The sequence below is a fragment of the Cebus imitator genome, unplaced genomic scaffold (assembly GCF_001604975.1).
Source record: "Cebus imitator isolate Cc_AM_T3 unplaced genomic scaffold, Cebus_imitator-1.0 Scaffold333, whole genome shotgun sequence".
In the NCBI taxonomy this organism is placed as follows: Eukaryota; Metazoa; Chordata; class Mammalia; order Primates; family Cebidae; genus Cebus; species Cebus imitator.
This window is the reverse complement of record NW_016107648.1, coordinates 1,269,773-1,283,745: the sequence shown is the minus strand read 5'-3', so window position 1 is coordinate 1,283,745 and position 13,973 is coordinate 1,269,773. Positions and strand designations below refer to the sequence as shown.

Here is a 13,973-nt window from a genome sequence, read left to right as displayed (position 1 = left end):
CTATCTGCACTGTGGTAACCAGATCATTTATGATTGCATATTTTTTAAGTGGTGTAAGTAGAAACTCCCTAGATGTTAACGTATTCTGTTGCTATATGAAACTTAACTCTCTACTGTGTTTTTTTTTAACAGTAAAAGCTACCCTTTTACAACCCACCTATTTAATGAACATCATACTTACAAATTAATACAACACAATCTAAATACACCATAAATTTGTATTTGTTAATCTTGATGTTAGAACATTTATACATTTCAAACTACATAAAAATATGACAAACAATATAAAATAGAAATCTGTTGACAACTTACATCCAAAACATCACTATTTCTTATATTGCAATTAAGCAAGACGACAGCTTACACAGCTCTCCAGAAAACATATAGTGTTTTTTTGTGGAGTGTTATCAACAAAAATCAGCACAGTCCCACACAATAATGTCTCCAATTTATTATCTTTTCCACAGTACAAATTTTTCACAAACCATAAATCCTTTGCAGTTATTCAAAGTTTGTAAACAATTGCCTGAATCCCCATATCCCCCCACCTCGGCTTAAGGTTGTGAATGTTTTAAGTCCTTCAATCAAGTTTCAACTCTTCCACTTGCATAAGGAATCAAGAACCTTCTCTCTTTAAATTATTTATATTTTATCATACAGCCTGCAATGCAGTAAATCACAGTGAAAGCCCTGGGGAAACAAAACATGATCTTTACAGCGGGACTTGAAACTTTACAATATTAAATGCAGTTAAAGAAGCTTCCCATAATAAAAGCGTGGGTTTTCATTTCCAGAAATCAAGTCAATTAGAAACCCTAGGTTCTACTTAAAAACGCATTTTGATCTAAAAGTGAAAACAGTCCCCTATCCATAGTTATTTTATAAACTCTACACAGTTTCACTTGCGGAGATTTTTTTCTTCCAGTCTGGAAAAGAGTAGTGCAATTAGTTTTACTTCTTTTAAGTTATTTAGTCCAGGATGTAAATAGCTCTGTGGAAAGATAAGAAGATGCTCTGGTAAACAAGAAATTTTTGCAAGCCCATGCTGGCTTACGAATCCATTAAAGCTTGTAAGTCCATAGTGGCTTTCAACAAAATGTTGTATATACATCACTAATAACAAAGCAGAAATAAATAGGCAGAAATGACTGTAAACTGTCTCATTTCAATGGTTTTTCAGTAATAACTGGCTTGATGAATTGATTATATATAGTCACTTAAATAAGCAGACAGTAGACAGTTGCCCTTCTGGACGTTCCACTATGGCATCTGGCCTGGAAAGCCCCAATGGAGTTACATTCCTAAAATTAACAGAAACCAAAAAAAAAAAGTGGAGGGTGGGGGATAAAAGTTTACAGATGCCACTTGAAAGGGATTCCATCAAGTCAGCCAGTTCACTTAGATTTCTTCTTAAAAAGGCTTTTGATTTTTGATGGTTTTTTGCTTTTCTCTCCATTATGGCAAAGGTCATGTGGGATGCTGCTTATTCTGGCAACACTTGGGGCTTCCTGAACTGGTTTACTGTCATTGCCAGCTGAGGAACATGATGTGTGGCGAGGTTTAGGCACCGGGATGCCACTGGAAAGCTGGTTCATGCTACAGGATTTCTCCAAAATGCCATTGTACACTTGGCTTGCAGGACTGAAGATCATACTCTTAGTTTCTGTCAGACCTACACAGTCGGGAGAACCCCAAGACACATCCACAGTTACAGGCGAATCCCCTCGGGAGGAATCCTCTAGGGACACCTCATCTCTTGATATCTTTCGAGGAGATAATGTTTGGTATATCTCGAGGCTTAAAGGAGGAGACTGTTTCCTTCCAATGGAAGAATTTAAAGAGTCACATTCTGAAGCTGTGTCTGGCACTTCCCTGAATGAAACACAAACAAAGGTAAAAATTTTAAATCAGTCTAATCTTAAGATTTCTAACAGACATTCTAACTAAAACAACTTTCATTGCTCACTGAAATTTAAAAGAGGGAAATGATACAATTCTATATGCATTTCAACAAAATTAGAACATTACTTCTTTAAATAATATAGCTTCTCAAAACTCAATGTTTGATTTTTAACACAAACCATAATAATGAAATCTTACCACACAGACAAGCTATACCTTGTTTTTGTCAAATAAATTAAAATGTTCAGATTTTACAGGCAATTCAGCGATCATCTCAGCTACTTTTATGTTTTGTTTCAATACTATTTTTCCAAGTCAGAGTTGATACTATTTTAAAAGATGAATTCTAGTCACTGCCTCTCCCTTTGTCATTAACTTGATGAACTATAGCTTTGTTAGAAAGGAAGAAATATACATTCAAGGAATTACACTAAAATGTAAGTTCTACCAAATTTAAAAGGGGGGCAGGGAATCGAGGTACATCAGAGTATGGCAGCAGAGGGGAAGGGCAAAACAGATGATGCTATTTTTAAAAAGCAGACATTCAGTAAATTCTCACAGCATTCTCACTTTTGAATGTTTTCCTCCCTTTCTCCACAGTGGAAAAACAAATTTCATAACCTCAAAACCAGCGTGTAGTAAATGCCATCAGCCATTCCTTCAAATCTCTCTCAAATCCACCATTCCTTATTACACCCCCAGCTACCATCCTTCCTCTGGAACTACTAGGAACTCACCTAAAGTATTGTAACGGCTTCCAAATTGGTCTCCCTGCTTTCATTCTTGTTCTTCCCTCCTAGTTACTTCTCTGCACAGCCGTTAGTGATTTTTAAAAACTTGGGCAAAACACATCATTCACTTACTTACTTGAAACTTCCCAGTGCTTCCTCTCAAACTCAGAGTAAGATTCAAAGTCCTTGTCAAAGCTTACCAGGCCACGCACATGCGGTCCCTGGCTATGTCCAACAGCGCTCCCTCGTGTTCCTGTAACATGCCAACCTCAAGGCCCCTCAGGGCCCTGCACCTGCTGTTCCCCCTGCTTGCTGTTTTCTACTCTCCATCTCCACAGGGCTTACTTCTCCCCTAGCCACTGCTGCCTCTCCTAGCCACCTTATCTCCCCTAACCACCTGTAAAACAGCATTCTCTTTCCTTTTACAACTGTCTTTGTTTGCCACCCCAAAACTTACCAAAACCTATAATGATATTTTATATTAACTTGTTTATAGGCAGTATTCCCAGAAGAAAAGCAATTATTAAGGACAAGGAGCCTCATTAACTTCTGCATTCTCTGCACTAGAATAGTGGCAAACTCAGGTTGGGTACTTCATAAAAATGTGTTGGACGAATGAATGGAAGCATGAGTGAATGAATGAATGAACAGAATGAGATCTTAAAGAACAGGAATCACATCTTATTCACTTTTTTTTTTTTGAGAGCTTCACCACTTAGTCTCATTCATTTTATGCACTGAGCCTGAGGTGAATACTGTTCACTCCATGAAAGGAAATGATTAAGAAGTAAAAGGAAGAGTCAAGGTAAAAAGTGGCAAAAGAAATACAGTGTGAGAAGGAACAGAGCTGAAAGCAGAAGAGAAAGGCAAGAACACATATGATTATCATCCAGCAGCTGGAGCGAGGCCAGGTCCCTGTCTCACTTGTATTGGCAGCTCATGTTATTGGCAAATGCACCTCTCATAGCAAGGACTAAATTTGTATTTACAGAATGAATAAACTAAATGATTTCTTACCTTAGATGGCCTATTTCATGTTATTGACATACACATTTACAGGAGGTCTGGCATTTGCTTTTGATGAATATTCTATGTTAATACCATATTTTAGATAAAGATTGCTGAATTTAGTCAATTCTATGTACTGTACTCACACATCTATATGAAGATTGTCTTTACTACACTATAAGCTCCCCAAAGGTACAAATTCCCCTAAATAAAGACCTAACTAATGGTTTCATAACACACACCTGCGTGTGCTGCATAATTCTCAAATGTTTTTACAATTCGATATTGGGTAGTGCTAATGGAAAGCAAGAAGCAGTTCAGACATGAGGAAATAATTAGACTCAGAAATCAATCACTGGCAGAGGCATTTCTGCAAAGCTTTTTTTTTTTTTTTTTTGAATGGCTGTCCATTAATTGAACAGAATATATTATCACTGTTCCTGAAGCTATTCCGCTTCCAAAGTCAAAAGCTGATTTAGTTATAATTTTGTGAATTTATTTTCTTTTCTGTGATGTGGCTTGGCTGCTTTTTTGTGTGAAATTCTAAGCTAGGCTAAAAATATTTCAAAAACTAGCCTCTAAACTCTAAACAATGTGTGAAAAGCATACTGATTTAAGTCAGAAGACTTGGGTTCCTAAGCTGGTCCTACCATTAATCAGTTGTACAAGCCTCAGCAAATCATTTGATCTCTTGAGGTCTCAATTTTCCTATCTGTTAAAGTAAGAAAATTTGATTAATCATTAATGTTACCTTCTAGTTCTAACATTTGAATTCCGTAATGACAATAACCTAAAGCACTGCCTATTCTGCATAAGCAATCTGACTTGGATAATTATAATACAACTTCAAATTTTATTGTCTTGCAGAGTTGAACTTAAATTATGTGTGCCACTTATGCTGTATTTTCTATTTCTTTTTTTCCCCAGAGTGACATGGAGTCGAATTCATACTTGTATAAGAAAACTCAAAGTGAGGTTTAAATAAGCATATATGTGCAAAAGGCACAGAACATTAAAAAATCAGTAAATATTCAATATTGTTATTTTGTAAGGATTCTGGTGGTTCAATAGACGAGAGACTGAAAATGAAGAGGAAGAAAAGTTTTCCAAATTGAAATTCTTCTCTTATTTATGAGAGCTTGCTACTGAAATGAGAACTGAATGTTCCATCAATGCAAAAAGTTTTATTAGACAGTGAAGCTCTCAAGTTTTTCTTCTCATTTCCAGAAACCACACAAGACCAGTACTGTCAGTAAAGCCATCTTGCTGGTGACTATGATCATACTGCAAAGACAGACAAAAAGCTAATCATAAAGTGCTAACCAAGCAAAGCTGCATCAGATTCTCCAACTGCAATGAGGATACAAAACCTGCATTATCTCCTTAGGAATATGCCACACTGATCACTTGCAAATCATAACATTTTCTTTTACTACTAAATAATTATGAATGAAAAATGATTATTTGATAATAATGTCACCTAATGAGACACATGATAGAGCGTGGACCACTCTCTTTGCTTCTCATAGAAGAGGGTAAAGCCTTTAGGGCCACATGGCTACTACGTGGCAATACCTGAAACTAACGCTCAATACCATACTGCTTTTAAAGGGGAATGTGGTTTAAGAACAGCTCCTCAAAGTAACGGGTTTCACGGAGCATGGATGTCATTAAGTTGAACTGGAATACACTGCTGTAAGCCCATTTTGTTTAAAAAAAAAAGTAAGTTATTAATATAATTTTATCCTTTTAAGTTCTTGACATTTTCTTAAAACTTTGGCATATGATACTGCTTGTGTGTTTGCAAGTACTGGCACATAACAGAATAAATCATTAAGTGGCAACAAATATCTTTAGGTCAGTCATATTTGATATTTCTTTGTGTTCAAGTATATTTAAGCTCATACTTTTCTATTTTACATATAAAATTGTTCATAACAAGCTTATGCTCTGACATCTGAGTCAACTGTGTCCAGTGACCTCTAAGCCATTATATCTCAAAATATCTACCAACATGTCTGTGGTAGACAGAATCCAAAGATGGCTCCTAAATTTCCACCCCTTGGTATACACACATCTTGTTCCAGTTATCCAGTCAAACATAAATACAGCTGCTGCTGTAAGAGGGATTCTGCAGATAAAATTAAGGCCCCAAACTAGGTGATCTTAATATAGCGAGATTATTATCCAGGTAAGCCTTTAAAATTTTAGTCTAGAGATCAGAGAGATGGAAGTCAGAGACTCAAAGCAAAGGAGGAATCTACAGCAGGGGAATTCTGTGTTGCTAGCTTTGAAGATGGAGGTCCTATGGCAAGGAACAGTGGACAGCCTCCAGGAACTGAGAGCGGCTGCCGTGCAGCTAGCTGACAGCAAGCACAGTCAGGGGACCTCAGTCCTGGAGTCAAGGAAATGAAGTTCACCACAACCACATGAGCTTTGAAGAACTGCAAGCTCCAGATGAGAATGCAGCACGGCCAACACCTTGATTTTAGCCTTGTAAGGCCCTGAGCAAAAAACCTAGCCACACCAGGCTTGGAATTCTGATGTACAGAACTAACAGCTAAAAAATGGGTGATGTCTGCGGCTGCAAAGTCTGTGGTAATTTGATATGTAGCAACAGAAAAAGGAAACAATGCACCACTCCTCCCACCCCCCTCCTCATGGCTCACCCCCAACCCAGCCCCAACATGCCCTGTAGATTTTTCACTGCCAATACCATTGCTTTTCAGCGGAGAAGTAAATAGCCTCCTCCTCCTCTTCATTTCGATAAAGCGCAGGGCAGCTTGACACTGAGAGGATATCTGGATCAGGGGAAGCCAAGGAGTGCGGTGTGTGCTGGGGGTGGTGAGGGTGCCGAGACTGTGACGGGTGGGGGGCGTGCGGAGGGAGCTGAGCTCGCTGAGGCTGAGGCGAGGACGGCACGATGCTGCGGCGTGAGCGGCACAGGCTGCTGCTTCTGGCTAATGATCCAGGAGGTTTAGCCATGGTCCCTGAAAAACATCAAGACAGAAAGATGCTGATGAATCCAGGGTTCCCTTTACAGTCACCACAAATACATAGACACAAGAGAACTGGTATCACTAATGTCACTATTTCATCTCTCTTTATTGAAGTTACTCTACAGTTATTACCATTCTCTACCCCATATACTGGGAGAGTTAAGAAATAGAAACAAAAAAGATAAAAGGTTTAAAAAACAAACAGAAGTGAACATAAACACCAGGCTTTAACAGAAAATCTAAATGTTTTAACCAAAAAGGCTTAAAAATTTACCCAAAACAACAAATCTTTAAATTTAAAAATCAATACAGCATACTTAGAAGAAACCTGTATTGTATCACAAATTTTTTTGTAACTATTAACATAAAGACAGGACAACTATCAGAATAAAGTAGGCCGGACTTTTATCAATGGATATCTCTTGAAATATCACAAGTTATTTGAATGTCAATCAGTTTTAAATAGAAGAAATCACTTAAATACTCTATGCAGAGTCTCACAGCTGTTTAGGCAGAGCTGAGACCAAAACTTGTTTCCTGAACACCAACTACTGTGGAACTAAATAGAAGTCTTAGATCCTACTGTGTCTGCTACCAGTCTCAGTCAAGACTCATGCAGGTTGGCGAACAAACTTCCCCTACATCCTCAATGTCCTCACTAAATGGGCATTCCATTTCTTACTATTAAATGAATGAACATAGCTCACCCAATAACAACCTTCTCAAGCTGAAGCGTTCGCTCCTGCATGGTTCAGATGCTATAGCATCAGGACAGAAGGCAGGTGGCTTCACTCCCCAGTTCTGTCTGCACACCCTTACTTCCACATCCTTTCATACAAATGCATTCCTGCTGAAGCGAACATGATTAAGGGACATGACTGAATCTTCCACCTCTACTTCACTAGTCACTTCCCAGACATTCTCTCTCTTACCCTTCCTTACAACCCCTCATCAATGTGGGCAGCTTCACTTGTAAGACCTATCCAACACTTTGACCAATCAAGGTTTTCATCTCTTCTCCCCTGACCTTCACTTCTACTACACCACACACTCTCATGCCTTGACCTGCCATCATTCAGAACTGTTCTGTTTTTGAATATAAATCAAGACTGGGCAGGGTGGTTCATATCTGTAATCCCAACACTTGGGAAGGTCAAGCAGGGAGAATCACTTGAAGTCGGGAGTTTGAGACCAGCCTGAGTAACATAGTGAGATCCTGTCTCTTAAAAAAAAAAAAAAAAATTAAGTCAAGATATTAGACATTTAGATTCTGATCATGGTCCACCTTTCCAGTTCATACGTTGTGTTCCTTCCACTTATCTATCCTGCTGTCAACCCAAGCTCAAGGATCTTACTCTATTGATTATTCCTTCTCTTGCCTTAATTGTCATCATCTGCCCTTCCCCTTCCCATAGCATTTAAAAGCAAACGCTGAAAAGACAAACGTAAAGAGCAAGCAAATGACAATAAGAGCAACAAAAAAAAAACCCTCTACCTCAGTCTGATTTTCAGCTGATGTATCTCTGCTCCTTTTCATGAAGAATTGTCTATGTTACTGTCTCTACTACTTCATCTTCACTCATTCACCAAAGAAACTGTACAGTGCTTACTTACATATTCACAATTTCACTGAAACCATTCTCAACCAGATCATGATCTACCTCACAGTTGCTAAATTCAATCAGCACCTCAATACTTCCTGACATCTGACCAGCACCTAACTGATCGTTACTTTATCCTTTGCTTGTCTTCTCTGAGCATATTCTTATCTCCTCTTTTATGCATCCCTTAACTGCTGGTCTTCTTCAAAGTTCTGTTCTAAGCCTTGTTCTATTCTTGTTCCACTTAATCTTCCTGAGCAAGTTCTTCTACCTCATGACCTCAATGATCATTTGTAGTCTACAGAAGCCCAAATCTGTAACTTTAGGTTTAATCTTTCTGCTGAACTCTTTATCCAACTGTCCAATGAACACATAAATGTGCCACACACACCCAAACTGAATTCAACATTTTCCTTCCCAAGCTCACTCCTTCTTCTGTTCCTTAGTTCAGCAAATAACATCACCACCTACCCAGTCATCAGAATTGCAAACACAGATATTCTTGACTCTTCTTCCTCCACCATAATCCACATCTAGTTAACCATAGGGTTTCTACCTCTACCTCTCTAATATCTTTCAAATCTGTCTGCTCTCCTACACCCTCACTGCTGATGGATTATATTGAACTACTGTACAAGTATTATACTATAAAATCCTGACTTTCCCCCTCCAATTTATTCTCCACACTGTACCTGCAAGTTCCCTCTAAAATGGGAAAGGAAAATGAAGGTATAGTGCTTAAAACCCCTAAAGTGAAAACCCTTACCATGGATCAGACTGCCCTCCTTACCCAGCCTCTGTTTTGGAGCTAGTGTCCCTCTGTTCTGTTGCAGGAATATTAGGAGCAGTATCTCTCTCAGCTTCTCAGAGGTATCACATTCTCTCTCACCTCCATGCTTCCTTTCCCCAAGTCTCCCTTGACCTCCCATTTCAGGGTCTTTGCTTAAATGGCATTTGTTCCAGGAAGTTTTCCAATCCCTCCAAGTTTGAGGTCAGTGTTTTAGCTTGTGTCCATGCAGTAATACCATAGTATATTTCCCTATTGCATAAGTTATCTCAATGTATGGCTCCACTAGACTCTAAGATCCATGAAAGCAATCACTGTGTATCATGTTCAACTTTGCATCACACCACCAAACTATCATAGTGCTGGGTAAAAAGTAGATGCTCAGTAAACATCTACTCAGTAAATCAATGAATGATACTAACAGAAATAGCCACTGAAATAACAAGATGAATTGAAACAAAGAAAAATAAAGTAAAATTAAAAGGCTTTTTCCAAACACAAATAAACATATGGAAATATTTGTAATTTAGCTGGCAAATAGAATTTTTTCTCACTTATTTACAATGATTCATAGATTAGAGAACTATAGGGTTCCTGGAAATCTTTAGTCTGTTTTCACTTTGCCAAAGAAGAAAATATGTCTTGTAAATTAAAAAAAAAAAAAGGTCCAATGTCACATAGAAAAATAAATTCTACAATTCTCAGCATATGTTGCAGTCATTGGAGCAATCACCCATTATTTGGAATATGCAATAAAAGCAGCAAGATTCAGTCATAACTGTAAGTATGGTGGGAGAGAAATGAGGTCTGAAAGGATCAGGATTCGCTACTTGGAAAAATAAATACTATCCACAGAGATTAAAAAAAATATATTGCATAAGAAAGTTTTAAGAAGGAAGTAAATAGCTTATGTAAGAAAAATTCCATGTAATGCAATAAAGAATATAATAAAGAATCAGTAAATTTGCCGCATCTGTAAGTTGTTTACAACTTGACGATCTTTTCCAAAAATATCTTCTTACATATGCTGCCATCTCTTTTGCCTTAAAAAATCTGTCCATTAGAGTTATGTACACTTGGAACTGAGGGTTGTCCTTCCTCCTTGTTGCTTGAAGAAGTCCATATAGGGCTGTAAACAGTTGCAACATCACAAAATTTATGGAAGATTAAAAAACAGTGCACTTTGGCCTTGTAACTAGTTATCCTTATGTAATGCGAATATGAATATCTTATAATACTTCCAGGCCATTAATTATTCCTAATGAAGATAAACATTCATTCACATCTGTGATTTATCCCAGTAGATAAATGACACGTTAAAGGTCACTGTATAGAAATCTATTCCTGGGGTAACTTTTCATTCTCATATTAATAATTACCTATAGAAGCAGAGCAGTTTAATATGACCCTATATTTACAAATTATATTTTGTGATGTTTCTTATGGTGGAAAGGATAAAATTTTGTTTTCAATGAGGGATTCCTCTACTAACAGCAACGAAATATAAACAATGTATGTACTTCTGGTTCTAACAACATGGCAGTCAAAGGCAACCTGACAACTATCTCCCAACTCTCAACAACACAGTTTAAAAACCCTCAAACATTCTAATATAATGGATAAAATATAACAATTGTTTTAAACACATAGCTGAGTTTGTAAGAAAGAATGGAAAATTCTCAGAGGTCAAAACAAAGACTAAAAGTAAATGCCAATGGGCCTGCGAGTGACCACTGTTATGGGAGGTTATCAGTCTCGGTAATCTATGGGTTTCGGGTTTAGTTTGGGGACAAAACATTGGGCTTTGGGCCTACATTAGGTATTGGAATAGTAAGTGAGTGTTCTGGATAAAAAGCCTGGATAAGAAGGGCTGCATTCCTCAGTGAAAGGGTACATTGGGGAAAAATTCTAACCAATGAGCAAGAAAATTTCTTTTATTTCAAGATTTCTAAATATAGGAATTTTAAAAGGCTTCTGTGAAAAACTCAGTAGTGTGGAGCCTATATCTCATATTAGCTTGGAGTGTAAGTTCATAATACCAGAAGGGTTTATGAAACTGTTCCAAAAAGTTAACACAAAAAACTGGTCCTAACTTGGTGATATCCTTAATACTGCTACCAGAAGAAAAGAAAGGTATTTAGAGGGGCACTTTACCACTCATACAGTATTTTTCAGGGTGGAATAATGCCAATCTCCTTAAAAATAGCTAAGTAGAAAATTATAAAACAGGAGAGAGAAAGCAATCCACTATGCAAACACAAGAAACTGCTGTAACAATTGACCAAGAATATCAAATAAGGGGATTATCAAATGAAAACTAAAAAATCTGTTTTTTACATCATGAACCTATATAACAATAAATTGAAAATATGACAAAAGAAGGCATTTTATGAAGAATCAAAGAGAACTCATAGAAATGAAAAACCATAATTAGAGTTAAAAATTCAAAGGATTTGTTAAACAAAACCAGAACTAAATAAATAATTAGTAAACTAGAAGGCAGATCTGAGAAAATGTCTCTAAATGCAGCACAGACAGATAAAAAGACTATAAAAAGAAAGGTTAAGAAATGTAGAAGATAAAAAAAGATGCAATATATAACTAACAAACTAATACTAGTCCTAATATTTCTACATAACTAATATTCCAAGAAGAGTGAATAGAAAAAAGAAAAAAGAATATTCAAAGAGATAATGGCTAGTGCGTTTTTTTTCCAGAACTGATAAAAGACATGTTTTCAGCAAATATCAGCAAAAAAAACTCTTTAAATCCACACCCCATCATATTATAGGGAAACCACATGAAAACAAAGACAATGAGAACATCTTTCAAGCAATCAGAGAAAAGGCAGCTCATCTATCTGAAACAACTTGACTGACTACAAACTTCTCAACAGCAACAATGACAGCCTCAAAATAACTGAGAATTACTCAAAACTAATTGTTAATATGGAAGTGAATATCCAGTTACATTATTACTCTAAAGTGAGGGTGAAAATAAAGACATTTTCAGGCAAAGGCTAAGAGAATTTATCACTCCTAGTTGCTCACTGCAATAGTTTTTATTGAAGAACATATTTTCAAGAAAAAAAAAGAACAAGCAAAATGCAATAAGAGAAATAAACACATAAGTATATCTAAATTATGACTGGATGAAACAACAAAAGCAGTTACTGTTTTGAGAGACATTTGAAACAAAACAAAATACTAGACACAATTTAAGATGGAAGAGCAGTGGCTAAAATTAAAGCCTCTTAAGATCCTGAGTTATTCAAGAGAATGAGAGAAGATAAGAAGAGGTATGAAAAACAGAAACCATAAAACAAGATTCCAGAGATAAATTCAAACAGATCAACAAGGAAAGTAAATGTATTTGGATTATAATTGCCTTAGCTGGCAACAGATTCTCAAGTAGGATGCAAAATAAAACCAGTTACTGCTATTTCTTATAGAGACATATCTAGTGGCTAATAGTGGAAAAATTTAGAAATGAAGAAAGTGAAAGAGATACACTAGGCAAATATTAAGCAAAAGAAAGCTATTATAGGTATTTCAGTATCAGGTAGTATTAACTAACTTAAAGGCAAAAAGTATTAGCCATAAAGCAGTGTCCACGTAACTATAAAAGGAACAGTTAATCTGTAAAGAAGATATTATACCTGAACTTGTATTCACCAAATAACTTGGTACAAACTACATAAAACACAAATGGGTAGAATTATAAGGAGAAACTGACCAACATAGGAGATTTTAACAAACATCTCTCTGCAATTGATAGAAGAACAAAAATGTGTAAGTATATACAGTAGAAGATTTTATCATAAGTAACACCTGATTTAACAGACTGTATCGTACCTTGTAACTAACAATTAAGAAAATGTAATTTCCAAATACATCCAGAACCTTTAAAATATATGACTAATAAATACTAAATCACAAAGCAAGTCTCAGGGAATTTAAAAAAAAAAAAGTCATATTGACACTATTCTCTAACCATGCGCAATTAGAAATCAATAGGCAAAGATGTTTTTAAAAACCAACAGACAATAAGAAAACAACACAAACATATATATTTAAAAATCAAAACATATACTTCCAGATAATTCATTTTTCAAGGAAGAGACATGTTATTAATTGGAAATCTTTTAGTATTTGATGATCATAATCAAATTAATATATTAAAACTTGTGGAGGTGGCTCTTAAAGAGAAATTCATAGCCTTAAAATAAGAGAAAACAAAGACTCAAAATTCATGTGGGAGGTGTATAAATACTAAAACAAACATGTAAAAAAGTAAACCCCAAGAAAGGAAATAAAAGGGCAGAAATAAACAGACAATGTTAACAAAACAAACAGGCTTTTGGCAAGAGTGAAATAAAATAGACAAACTGCCAGACTGATGAATGAGGAGACAAGAGAAGACATAGATAAGTAATTATTAGGAACAAAAAGGTTTTAAAGATGTAACTGAGATTTTTAAAATCATATAAAATAGTATAAACAACTTTAAGCCAACAAATTTTAAAACTCAGATAAGACAGACAAGATTCTAGCAACATATAACTTAACAAATCTACACTGTTCATCATTAAAGAAATTAAATTAATACTATAGTTTAAAAATCTGCCTTTTGCCAAAACATATCTACATCAAGGTCAATTCATAGGCATTAATCCATACCTTATACTATTTCAAGGTATAGAATAAAAATCATACCATTTATTGGGGTAATTATTATAGCCCAGGAGCTGGTTCCAAGTGTTTTACAGGTATTATTTAATTCAAACTAAAAAATATCTCCACAAGGTAAGCTACATCTTACAGAAAAGGAAGCAGAAACTCAGGAGAGTGCCTCCCAATAAGTGCCCTGAGTAAAAGATTATACCGTTACTACCAAAGTGCAGTAAAGAATCAAACCCAAGCAGTCTTGTTCCAGAATTCCACAT

At 36.1% G+C, this 13,973-nt stretch overlaps 1 protein-coding gene across 5 annotated transcripts in view; it reads right to left on the bottom strand.

Moving 5' to 3' along the window:
- Window positions 1-200: 200 nt before the first annotated feature.
- Window positions 201-13,973, bottom strand: part of STIM2 (stromal interaction molecule 2) — a 150,682-nt gene continuing 136,909 nt past the window's right edge. For all 5 annotated transcript variants that reach the window (XM_017505110.2, XM_037730145.1, XM_017505109.2 and 2 more), the window contains 2 exons: window positions 6,358-6,631; window positions 201-1,872 (listed from right to left, as the gene is read on the bottom strand). In XM_017505110.2, coding sequence (XP_017360599.1) covers window positions 1,395-1,872; window positions 6,358-6,631 — 752 coding nt within the window. In that variant the 3' untranslated portion in view covers window positions 201-1,394. The remainder of the gene's footprint in view (window positions 1,873-6,357; window positions 6,632-13,973) is intronic.